The 13,583-nt window shown below is 42.3% G+C and overlaps 1 protein-coding gene across 1 annotated transcript; it reads right to left on the bottom strand.

Annotated features, from left to right (window-relative positions):
- Positions 1–542: 542 nt before the first annotated feature.
- On the bottom strand, positions 543–8,411 carry LOC147333797 (E3 ubiquitin-protein ligase TRIM39-like). The gene is made up of 3 exons (XM_086270029.1): positions 5,249–8,411; positions 5,095–5,147; positions 543–3,048 (listed from the first exon to the last, which is right to left on the bottom strand). The coding sequence occupies exons 2-3, from the start codon at positions 5,128–5,130 to the stop codon at positions 1,882–1,884; spliced, it is 1,203 nt and encodes a 400-aa protein (XP_086126155.1). The 5' UTR covers positions 5,131–5,147; positions 5,249–8,411; the 3' UTR covers positions 543–1,881.
- Positions 8,412–13,583: the final 5,172 nt, after the last annotated feature.

The following is a 13,583-nucleotide window of genomic DNA, read 5'->3' on the forward strand; positions in this document are numbered from 1 at the left end:
TTCGGGCTACGAAGTGAGCATCCAACCTCCTTTTAACGGTCTCATAATCGCTCGCCTCTTCGGGAGTCAGGTGCAGGGATACCAATATGTCCTCTGCCTCCTCGCCCATAGTGTAGATAAGGGCGTTCACTTGATTTTCGTCCGCTTGCGTCTCCAATCCAGACGCGATGCGAAATCTGTCAAAACGCTTTATCCATTTGGTCCAGTCGTCGGACCTAAAAGTGAACTTCTCCGGCGGGGTGACTTGAAACTGACTCATGACGCCACGTCTCTTTTCGCGCAGCTCCTCTATGGCCGACCTTTAACCTGGCACCGACGCCGAAACCTTTCACTTATGCCCAACTAACGTTTCCAATCCCACTTCTGACACCATGTTCCGTTATTTGAGGTTATGGATGTTATTTGACTGGAGGCATAACTCACAGACACACGAGACGCGCCATTACTCCATGAGTGTCCTTTATTATTTTCCATCCCCCCCTACAACAACAACCCAGCAGAAACGTTCCTACCACTTAACATTTACCTGATACTACACAGCCAATCCAAATTAAGTAGCGCAGAGCCGAACCAATCACAGCCGCAGCGTCACGTCACGTGACTTGTTACGTACAGCACAAGTGCCAAGCCGCACATGTGTATTTGTTTGGGAAGCAGCCAGCCACCATACCGCCCGGGTAAGGAGGAAATGAGTGTGCCGACTAGAAAAATCAACCGAGCGTGACCGAAGGTTACCGAAGAGAAAACAGATGATGGTTCCAATGCCGGAGAGATTGTCGAACGGAAGAGCCACAGAAGTTCCGTAGTGTGAAGGTATTTCGGCTATTTCAAGTCTGACAAAAAAAAAAAGAGTAGCGTTCACTGTAAATTGTGCCGAAAGCAAGTCTGGAAATAGTCTCTGACTGGAAGCGCTAATTCGTCATTCGGCTTTTGTCAGACTAAAGTAACTGTTAAAACTGTTTGAAAAGCTCAGCTATACAACAAGGAGAGATTGAGAATTTCCTTTTAGTTCTCAGTTTATTTGATATTGACAAAAGTTAGTCAGTTTTGTCTGTTCTTCTGTAAAACAAACTAAGATTTATTTTTAGAATTAATATTTTGTTTCTAAGTGGAATTGACAATTTAGTAGTCTGTTTCGTTTGTTCTATTTTGAAACTTAAACGCTTTAGCGGCTGCCTTTTGTGTAGTTTGCAATATTTGCCTTTATCTGAAAAAGTCTCATGTTCCTTAAGTACATCTACCCTGTTGAACTTATTATGGGAAATAAATATTTAAAGAAAAACAAGCTGCTGATTATTTCACATTTTACTTGTGAGCAACGGCACATTTAAATCTTACAAATATAGTTATTTGGCTTATATCGTGATATATATCGTTATCACCTGAAATGAAAAAAAAACATATCGTGATAAGAAAAAATCTTATATCGCCCAGCTCTATATGAGGATCACCATAATATATGTATAATAAAAGATTATGCTGACTGCCTGTTGTAAGATTTAATATTTAGTATTTATGTGCGATGTTTGACCGTGTCTTGACCTATTATGATAAGCCAAAGCAAAGGGTTTCTGTCTGTCTCTGTGTTCCTTTGCTGCTTGTGCTAAAGGCTGTACGCCCCAGGTGGTTTTGCTTTGTTCGCTTTCTGCTGTATGTATGTTCTTGCTGTTCATATGATGCAGTGAATAAACTCTGTTTCAAGAATTCTAATCTTCTCCAGAGAATCTTTCTGAGTGCATTGATTTTAATTGGATCTTAAAAGCAATCCCGCTCGAAAGCTGTGCAGTCTTACAATTCATCACAATTGTATTATTACAATTTGTCATTGAGAGTACAAATACAACTTAATAAGAGGAAACAACATTAGAAATGTAATCATCCTCATTTCACCTGCTCCACTGACACTGACACCGTCAATGGCAACACCTTCACTTCTTCACGACTGCGAATGTATGGAAACAACTTCTCAGTAAAAGTGTCTCTGAAGGTGTGAATGTGTTTGTTAATATCAGGACCAGAGAACGACAATTTTCCACTGTTCCAGTTCAGATTCACTCTGATCCTCTGGAGCTTCTTTTGTACTACGAGAGCAGTGAGAGGAGCTGATGGTGAGTGTGCGTAGTATTTATCTTCACATAATTTTATCTTCCATAATCCAGCACATAACTCTTTCTTCTTCTCCACAGACTTTGCCAACACACCCAGTTCCCACCCTGTACTGTCTCCAACTTCGACATCCCAGCTGTGAGTCCCTGAGTTAAAGCCCTCAGAGCCCAGGACAGAGTAGAACAAATGAATCCTCTCTGGATTATCAGGAAGCTGCTGCCTCTCTCCTCCTCTCACACTGGTCAGATCTTCAGACAGGATGAGGTTTGGATGAACAGTGTTTGGGTCCAGGATGAGAGGAGTGTAGGAGACCATGTATTTCATGTTCTTCCAGATGTTGAAGGTTAGGTTGCCCAGGTGTTTGGCCTGGTCTATCAGAGCTCCTGAGGGCAGCTGTGGATCATCCAGCAGGGGGCAGCGCTGGACTCTTTCCACTGCAGCCTTGTAGTTGTGCAGGAATGAGACGTCTTCAGCTCTCAGCTCCTCCTCTGTGGCTCTGACTGTGTCTGAAAGAGCTGCTATCTCTCTGCTCAGAGCCTCCATCTTCTCCTTCATCATCCCACTCTTCTGCTCCTCTTCCTCCCTTACTGCAGCCAGCCTGTCCTCCTCTTCCTCTGCAAGAAACTGGTGAAGTTTCTTAAACTGCTCCTTAATCTGCCTCTCTGTGTGTCGGGCCTGGACCTTAATGTGTTCTGCTGTTTGATCAAACTTCATTTTAGCTTCTTCATAAACCTTTAACTTCTCCTTTAAGGGCTCCAGAGTTTCCTGAAGTTTCTTCTTGTATTGTCGTGCAGGTTCATCGATGGGTCTGAATCTGTGATTGGTGTGTTTTTCTGAGGCGCAGCAGATGTGACACACTGTCTGCTGATGGTCCAGACAGAAGAGTTTGAGTTTCTCAGAGTGCAGACTGCAGTGAGCCTCTGAAGCTCTCTGATCTCTCTCCTGGAAGAATGAGGAACACATAGTAATGTAAGTTCTTAACTTTGTGCACATGTAGAATTTCTTTTAATTGTTTATTGAATTGTTATATTCAAAGACATTGCAGGGTCTACCATATATTACAAGGTAGATCCTGCAATAAAACAACAGAGAAAAATCCAACAGTCATATGACCCCTTATGTGCAAGTGCTCATGTGCAACATTGGGATGGGAAAACTCCCTTTTAATTGAAAAAAAAAAAAAGTCAGCAAAACCAGGCTCAGGGAAGGGTCCAATTCAATTTTATTCATATAGCACGAAATCACAACAGAAGTTGTCACAGGGCACTTTATATTGTAATTTAAATCATATAATACAGATAAAAACAATTATATGAACCCTCATAAACAGGACAAAAGACATGCTGTGGAAGAGAGCCAGAGATGAATAATCATAATTCAGTGCAGAGAAATATATAAAGGAAGAAAGGTGTATTTACACAGTGTGAGGTGTGTATACACCTCAAAGATGAGAGACTCACAACATCATGAGAATGCCCCAGCAGCCTACACCTATTGCAGCACAATTGTCATGATACTGGGTCGTGTGACCCAGTGTTTGAGTTTTTATGTGTCTTTTGTATTCATTTGTGTTCTAGTTTAGCTCATCTAGTTAATTTCTAGGTTGCAGTTTAGTCCTTTGTTTCTTAGTTGTTTCTGTCATCTCGCCCTGTACTGTCTACCTGTCATGTCTGTGTTGTACTTGTTGTCAAGTTCGTGTCATGTCTATTTCTCCATGTTTCCTGTTTTACTTTGAAAGAGTCTGGTGTTCTTTGTTCATTGTATTTAGATTGCTGCCCTGCTATTGTACTGTCTCCCTGCTGCCTCGCGAGCAAGAGGCAGTAGTGATGAGTCGTTCTGCCGGCTCTTTGATGTGAACGACGCGAGCTGGCTCCTTATCCTTATCACGTGTTTTTTTTTTTCCTTTCTCTCACCCTCTCTCTCTCTCTCTCTCTTTCTCGCACTTTTTTTCCGCTTCACTCTGCACGTGAGCCTTGTGCTTTACGCTGGGCAGAGGGGGGAGGGGCGGTAGTTATACTCAGTAGCACAGGAACAGAGCCAGAGGGAGAGAGAGAGAGAAAGAGAGCCAGGGGCAACAACGTCACATTAGAAAGGTATAGTATAAATAGTGGTTTGCAGTGTTTTGTGTTGTTTTCACTTTAAATTTGTTTAAAAGGAAAAAGCTGAAAATTTAAATAGTTAAAAGTTGAAATGTGAATAGTTGATTTTTGTATTTTATGATTTCATTATTACATTTTATGTGGAGTGAATAAATAAAAGTATATTTACGGTGGCCCCTAGAGACAAAGCACGTACAAACTTCAAATCACGTACGAACTCTGAAGCATGTACAAACTCCAAAACACGTAAAAACATGTACAAACTCCAAAACACGTAAAAACTCCAAAACACGTAAAAACGCCGAAGCACATAAAAACTCAAAACACGTACAAAAGACAACAGAACTGCTCCAGGATGCTGGGCGCAGTGTTGAGCTTTTGAGGCTACACAAGCCAGCAAGTACCAACAACCTGATTTGGTGTGTGGTAGTCAGTGTTGGGTAAGTTAGTTTAAATTAGTAACTTAGTTACATTACTAGTTACTTCCATCAAAAGTAACTCAGTTACTTCAAGTTACTTGTTACTTTCAAAGTAACTAGTTACTAGGGAAAGTAACTTTGGTTTTACTCAGACTTTTCTTGTTAATGTGTTGCTAAATGGATACCCAGCAAGAGTGCCAGTCTTCTAGCTTGCTTACTTGCCACAAGTGCACTATGCCACCTACCAAAGGAAAAAATAATATGCATATTTCCATGAGAGAAATCCCACGTCTGGACCGTCGTTGACCGCCGCCATGATTCTAGCCTACTTTACAGCGTCATGTGCGCTTTTTACATCCAACACAAAAACTGCAGTCGTGGTGCTTTTGATTTATTAACAGTACTCATTTCTCTGAACATCTTTCATTACATGAAACAACAATGGGAATACTGAAGATCTCCTGACTTACCTGACAGCAGAGATCCTCCTCTGATCTGGAAGCCATTGAGTCTGTGAGTGAAGCTGAAAACAGGAGAGAGGCAGTACAGTCAGTCCTGGCTCCCCTCCCTCCTCTACCACCTTCACTGAAACTTCCTTTGAGTCGTGTTTTTGCTCAAACTCACATTCAGTGTGTGGAGCGTCAGCAGCTTGAAGCAGCAGTGTTGGAGTTTTCCACTTTTCTCTCCTGTAGCTGGACTCACTCAGAGGAAGCTGCTAGTTTGGTCTGAGCTCAGTCTGATCGTCTGTGCATCTCTCTTTACTGTGGAACAACAACAGGGTGGAGTTTCACTCGACTGTCTCTCACAGCTGCGGTTGCTTCACCCACAATGTGGGTGTGCTTAATTCCAGAGCTTAGACGTTTAACTGATATCTGCTGTAAGACAAGTTAGAACATGCAAACTTGTAGAAAGCTCAAAAATAGCATGCCATTGTTTGGTGTAGTGTTTATTCTGCACCAGCTACAATGTGGAGTTTGCTCTAGTGGGATTGTCGCATATTAACACACAAAGGTGGACTCTTTTTCTATCTCAAGCTGTTATTCACCGTTTTCAAGGGTGTAGTAGTATTGTACTGTGTGCATTATTTATACATTATTTATACATACATACATATCAGTGAAATATATCTGATGTTTCACTTCCACTGAGTGACAAAGCCTAGAGGGGGTTTCTAATGTCAGGCTCAGAGATATAGAAAAATTAGTTTTGATCGAAACTGATGTGGTTTGCTGAACCAAGCACACCCAGAAGTCATGATGGTCAATGCTTGCTTGATTGAATGGGTCGAACAAAAACACATGTAGGCATTCTGAGCATGCTTTGATATACAATACATAGTTTCAGTTGCAACAGTAGAAGTGAATAAAATACTACTTACAGCAGAATACAAATACTATACACACAAGTCATGACCAATCCTTGCTTGATTGAATGGGAAGAACAAAACATGTAGGCATTCTGGGCATACTTTAATATACAATGCATACTTTCAATTGTAACAGTACAAGTGACTGACGTTTCAGAAGTAAACACAAGGGTCAAAAATATTATATAATAAACCTATAGCCTCAGTTAGAACTAACAACATCATATCTAGACCATTCTATCTAGGGTAGAGGTACATGCCAAGGCTGCCCCCTTTCGCCTCTTCTCTTTGTCCTAGCAATTGAACCATTGGCTATTGCGATAAGGAACAATCAAAATATCTCTGGCATTAGAACAAATAATATTGAGTCCAAAATTGGATTATTCGCGGACGACATTATCTTAATGCTGTCCAAATTAAAGAGCTCAATTCCCCAGCTACTCAAGACAATTAACTCCTTTGGCAATATCTCCAGTTAAAAAATTAATGAATCCAAGTCGGCCATCCTCTTCTTTAACCATTCTGAAAGAATTAAACCACCTATTCAAACAATGTTTCAAGTTGCCAGAGACAGTCTTACCTATCTAGGTATAAAAATCACTCCAAAAATTAACAATTTGGTACATGCAAATTACTCTCCTACAATCAACTCTGTTATTGACTTAATCAATAGATGGTCTATGCTGCCAATCTCTCTGATTGGACATGTAAATATTCTCAAGATGAACGTTCTCCCAAAATTTCTATATCTCTTCCAAGTCATTCCTCTCAGCCCTCCAGATGACTTCTTCACAAAGGCAAAAACAATATTCATTAAATTCATTTGGAATAATAGACGAGCCAGACTGCGCCTTTCACTACTATATCTCCCGTATGACAGGGGAGGTCTGTGTGTTCCAAACCTCATATGGTACTACTGGGCTGCCCAGTTTTCTGCGGCCTCTTGGTGGTTTTCAACGACAACCTTACCCTGGGTAAATTTAGAAAGGACAAGCATACCCCCTTACCGCTCAGCACTTACCTGTACTCCGCAAAGTATAAAGATCCGATGAAAGATACATCGAACCTCTTTGTTAAAAATACCATCCGTGTCTGGTTCGATGCACTCAAGTTTAAAAATGAAACGCCAGCACTATCCCAATTCTCACCTATCTGGGGCAATAGGGCCTTTAAACCCGGTTTGAAAGATTTGGGTTTTAAAATGTGGGCCGTCAGAGGCCTGTGCAAAGTTGCAGACCTATTTGACAAGGACACCCTACTATGTTTTAATGGCTTGACACAGAAATTTGGCATTCCAACTAAACATTTCTTCAAATTTCTTCAAATCAGAAGCTTCATTTCAAAAACTCAAAAATCCCTAACATTGCCCACTCTAAACTCATTAGAGGACATAGCAATAAACCATCAGCTGAAGAAGGGTTTAATATCCCGTTTTTATAGCAACCTCAGAGATGGCTCTCAAACATCCTCAGAAAAAGAAAGACTCGCCTGGTGTCAAGACTTAGAGTGTAGAATAACTACAGAGGAATGGCAAAAAAACAGCTTGAAAGCCCAAACACAATCTATAAACACTCAATTTAAACTAATCCAGTATAAATGGCTAATGAGAACACATATAACCCCAACATTATTAAACAAATTTGACCCCAAAACTCCGGACATATGTGTTAAATGTGTGGAAAAAGGCACACTGATGCATTGCCTGTGGGGATGCTCAGAAATCAGAAAGTTTTGGAAAGAAGTTTTAGATGTATTTGCGCATATTACAAGTGTCAAGCTGAATCTATGTCTGAAACTATGCATCCTAGGAATTTTCCCCGCTGAAATCCAGCTGAGCAAAGTTCTCCAAAAAACCACAATCTTCTGCCTGTTACAGGCGAAATATAGCATAGCCAAATCATGGAGATCCATTAGTAGACCACACTTGAGAACTTGGTTGTCGACACTGTCAAAATCCCTCGCTTTGGAGAAACTTACGTCTATGATAAAGGGTAAACATGCTTCCTTTAAAAAAATGTGGGGAAATTTTTTGTTATTTTTGGAAAGTGAGGAGATGATCGATAGTGAACAGAAATGACTATATCCATTTAACCTGTATGGGAGAAGTAGTGTTGCAGCTGTCAAAGAGAACCTGGGGGGCCTGCGAGTGCTGGACTGTTCAATCGAAGTACAGGAGATGAGATGTGAAATTAAATGGACTGGAACTGAAGAAGACACAGCTTATTGTTGCAGCCGTTAGGTCAGATGCCTCTCTAACTAACTTGACACCCTTGGACTAAACTTCAGCCCGAAGGCCTGGAATAATGCACTTCAACCTATTGACTCGCTGTGTTATACCTGTTTGTTTTTTTTGGAGCACTGTCTGTTCCCCTTGTTTTTTTTCTGTTTTTGTTTTTTGTTTTTTTTTGTGTGTGTGTGGGGGGGGGGGGGTATTTTACTTATCTGTATATAATTTTTTTTCTGTAATAATATCTGAATGATCTACATGTGAGAGTATGTATAACTATATCTGTGTTTCCCCAACACTGTTCATACACGATGTACATATATTACTATTATACACTCAATTTTTTTTTTTAATTTCCTCCTCTATTTTATTTGAACTCTCTCTTCCTGTTGGTTAAAATGTTGTTGGAAAAGCAATAAATAAATCTTTGAGAGAAGTAAACACAAGTACACTTATTGAGAAACATCCTGTGGTTAAGAGAGATAAAAAAAAAGATAAGATCACCTTTATTAGTCCCACACGTGGGAAATTTGTGTCACAGCAGAAAGCTGACAGTGCAAAGTTACAGTAGCAAAATGTATAGAACAAACAAACAAACAAAAAACAACAACAGTGGAATAGGATAACAATAATAAGAATAAGATGCTATATATAATAGAATAAAATACAATAAATGGTGGTGAACAACAATTGGTGCAACAGTGCGAACGTTATTCCTCTCACACGCTCCTGCACACCAAATCTGGAACTACTGTCCATCATGTGTCGTCCTTTTTATCTACCTCGGGAATTTACATCGGTCATTATAAGTGCCGTTTATATTCCACCACAAGCGGACACGGTCACCGCCTTATGCGAGCTGCATGAGGCACTCACACAGCACCAGACACAACACCGGGACGCTGCGCTTATTGTGACGGGGGACTTTAATAGTGCCAACCTCAAACGCGCAGCGCCGAACTTTTATCAACACATCACCTGCCCCACCAAAGGTGAAAGGACACTGGACCACTGCTGCACTACGGTCAAGGATGGCTACAAGGCACAATCTCGCCCTCCGTTTGGCAAATCCGATCACGCCGCCATCTTCCTCATGCCAAAATACAAACAAAGGCTGAAACAGGAAGTTCCGGTTCAGAGGAAGGTCGCGCGCTGGACGGATCAATTGGTGGCCGCATTACAGGACGCACTCGATGACGCAGACTGGGACATGTTCAGAAACAGCTCCGATGATGGTGTCAACGTGTTTACGGAAGCGGTTGTGGGATTCATCGGGAAACTAGCGGATGATACCGTGGAGACAAAGACTATCACAACGTTTCCCAACCAGAAGCCGTGGGTGGATAAAACCATCCGCAACGCTCTGAGATCCCGCACCGCTGCCTACAACACAGGACTCACGACGGTGGACATGGACCCGTACAAAGCCGCGTCATATAACATGCGGAGGGCGGTGAAAGAGGCGAAGCAGCGCTACGGGAGGAAACTAGAGTCACAACTCACAGAGTGACTCTAGGAGCCTGTGGCGGGGACTAAGGACAATAACGGACTATAAAGCACCAACAACCGGTATGATGAACGCGGCCATGACTCTGGCAGACGAGCTGAACACTTTCTATGCTCGCTTTCAGGCTGCAGCTAATGACTCCAACGATGCTAGTGCTAGCGGCGCTAACAGCTGCAGACAGGAAGATACTGCCAGCACCGGAAACGTGCTCGTCATCTCCGAGCATGAAGTAAGGAGAGCCTTCAAGAGAATGAACACCAGGAAAGCAGCAGGACCAGACGGCATCCCAGGTCGTATCCTCAGAGACTGTGCGTACCAGCTAGCTCCTGTGTTCACTGAGATATTCAACATCTCTTTATCTCAGTCGGTGATCCCCACATGCTTCAAAGAGTCCATCATTGTTCCTGTCCCGAAGAAACCCCACCCTGCTTCTCTCAATGACTATCGCCCTGTAGCCCTCACCTCAGTAGTGATGAAGTGCTTTGAACGCCTGGTCAGAGACTTCATCATTTCTTCACTACCAGACACACTGGACCCACTACAGTTCGCTTACCGTCCAAATCGTTCCACAGACGTTGCCATCTCTCATCTCCTCCACACATCACTTACTCACTTGGACACTAGAAGGGGGAATTATGTTAAAATGCTCTTCATAGACTACAGCTCTGCATTTAATACCATAATTCCCTCCACACTCACCACCAAGCTGGAGCATCTGGGACTCAGATGTCAGTGGATCTCCAACTTCCTAACTGGCAGACCACAGGCAGTAAGGATGGGCGAACATGTCTCAGCCTCCTCCACTCTCAGCACTGGAGCCCCCCAGGGGTGTGTTCTGAGTCCCCTGCTGTACTCTCTGTACACATATGACTGTGTGGCCACTACCAGCTCCACCACCATCATCAAGTTTGCTGACGACACCGTTGTGGTGGGCCTGATCTCTGATAACAACGAGACGGCCTACCTGAAGGAGATTAGGAATCTGGAGAACTGGTGCCAGAGGAACAACCTCCTTCTAAACGCCAGTAAGACAAAGGAGCTGATAGTGGACTTCAGCACTAAGCAGGAGAGGAACTACCATACCCCCGTCATCAATGAGTGCCCAGTGGAGAGAGTGGACAGCTTCAAATACCTCGGAGTTCACATCACGCAGGACCTGTCATGGTCCTGTCACATCAACACCGTGGTGAAAAAGGCCCGTCAGTGTCTCTACCACCTCAGACGCTTGAGAGACTTCCAACTGCCCTCCAAGGTGCTCAGGAACTTTTACTCGTGCACCATAGAGAGCATCCTGACGGGAAACATCTTAACCTGGTTCGGGAACAGAACCATGCAGGACAGACGAGCTCTACAGAGGGTTGTGCGGTCAGCTGAGCGCACCATCCGCTCCGAGCTCCCTGACCTGCACTCAATCTACAGCAGGCGGTGCTGGACCAAGGCCAGGAAGATCGTGAAGGACCTCAGCCATCCCAACAACAGACTGTTCTCTCTGTTGAGGTCAGGAAAGCGATTCCGCTCCCTGAAGACCAACACAGAGAGACTGAGGAGGAGCTTCTTCCCGCAGGCGATACAGTCTCTCAATCACAATCACACCACCACACAGTACTGACCCACACATATAGTTCTTGAACCCGAGCACACTTTTGGCCTCACCCGAAGAAGGTGATCCACACTGCTGTATGAAAAAATTAGATGAAGAGACAAAGCCGCGTGCTGACATTCACAGCACACCACAACCCGGTTTTAGTGACATTTTTGTAGACGGCTCAGCGTCTTAGAATAGCCTAGGACAAAACTGTGTAGGCTATGCAGTGACTACAGCAGACAGAGTGATAGAAGCAAAACCGCTAACATCCTCACACTCCGCTCAGAGTGCAGAACTCAAAGCAGTCATACGTGCATGTGAATTGCACGCAGGCCAAGATATAAATATATACACTGACAGCCAGTATGTTTCTTCAGCAGTGCACCACTTTGCAAAAATTTGGCAGAACAGAGGAGTGATTACATCCACTGGACACCCAGTACAAAATGGAAGTCTTCTGAAGACACTATTAGATGTAATCATATTGCCAAAACAGTTCACATTATGCAAATGTGCTGCACATCAGAAAGATAAATCAGAAATAACGAAAAGCAATAACTTTGCAGATCAAGCAGCTAAGTTAGCTGCACAACAAATTGTAGGCACATTAATGTGTGCATCCACCATGCAAATACCACTTGACGTCCTTAAAGACGAACAAAAAGCAGCACCAATCGCAGAACAGAAGAAATAGTTAAAGTGTGGAGCACAACTAAAAGATGATCTGATGACTTGTGAAGCAAAACCAATACTTCCCAAATCCCTACACAGAACAGCAGCATTAGTGACACATAGGGTTACCCATGTGTCATCGGCAGGGATGATACAGATCATTAATACACACTTTTACACTCTAAATTTTGAAACTTCAGAAAAAGAATTTGTGAGGACGTGTATGATCTGTCAAAAACACAACTCACAGGGAAATCTAACGCCAAAAAGAGGACATTTCCCCACACCACCTCATCCATTTCACACCATTCATATGGACTTCATTGAATTAAGTGAAAGTCAAGGCTCAAAATATGCTCTAGTGATTATAGACGTATTCTCAAAATGGCCAGAGATATATCCAGTGTGTGGTAGGACTTGACTTAAGCGGTCAAAGAAGTGCAGGAGACTGATGCTGTCCAGTGTAGCAAGTGATTTATTCACCATTTTGTGACCCAAACAATATTTTCAAGGAAACAAATAAGAAGCTCAACTCCATATTAACTCAGTTCAAATAAACATAACTGAACTTAAATCAACGGAAATTAAGGTCAAACTGCGCACAGCTACACTGACCTGAACCTTTTTCTCTCGAAACACCTTAGTTCTTCTGCCTAAATAGTCCACTTAACCAAATAATTTCTCCTCTGGACTATTCCATTCAGTAGGTAGGTAAGATGAACATGATTATATTCAAACCTCTACTACTCCTCTTTACTGGCAACATAAACTCTGTGGTGTAATAAATACATATTACAACAATAAATCTATTTCTTCATAAACCCTCTAAAATCATCCATCCATCCATCCATTCGCTTCCGCTTATCCTTTTCAGGGTCGTGGGGGGCGCTGGAGCCTATCCCAGCTGTCATAGGGCGAGTGGCAGGGTATACCCTGGACAGGTCGCCAGTCTGTCGCAGGGCCAACACACAAGGACAGACAACCATTCGCACTCACATTCATTCGCACATTCACACCTTGTGACAATTTGGATTATCCAATTAACCTATCCCCACAAGCTAAAATCAACTCTAAAATCGACTTTTTTAAATTATAAGAGTTCTTCCCCTTCTGCACTTGGTCTCTTCCTGTGACCTCAGATGAACCCAGAAGCTATAAAGCAACAAGTAAAACTATATTTCCTCCTTTTGTTTCTGGAAGACAGGTAGGTAAGGTAAGTTCTAAACAATGCAAATTAACAGTTGAAATAAATAACATGTTAACTTAACAAACTTGTAGGAATTGATTTAAATCAAGATGTTATATTATATAATCTGTAAAAGTGCAAAACATAAACAAACTCGGGATAGTAGATGTTTGCCTATTGCAGATTACATGTGAAATATGGTTAAATCAAAACAAGAATGTTAGCTAAGAATATAGACAAATGGTCTTCTCACCCACTTTGTCACACAGTGAAAAAAGCAGATGCAATCTCAGTTGCAAAATGTCTATGTAATCATTTCATCCCAACATATGGCATCCCTTCTCTGATAAGATCAGATACATTTTGTCAATGATGTGATCAGCAAAGTTTCTGAAGCACTAGGATTCAGCATAAGA

The sequence above is a fragment of the Aulonocara sp. 'chitande type north' Nkhata Bay genome, linkage group LG3 (genome assembly GCF_057382095.1).
Source record: "Aulonocara sp. 'chitande type north' Nkhata Bay isolate Kocher_YH1m ecotype deep benthic linkage group LG3, A_spYH_male_GT1.1, whole genome shotgun sequence".
NCBI classification, from domain to species: domain Eukaryota; kingdom Metazoa; phylum Chordata; class Actinopteri; order Cichliformes; family Cichlidae; genus Aulonocara; species Aulonocara sp. 'chitande type north' Nkhata Bay.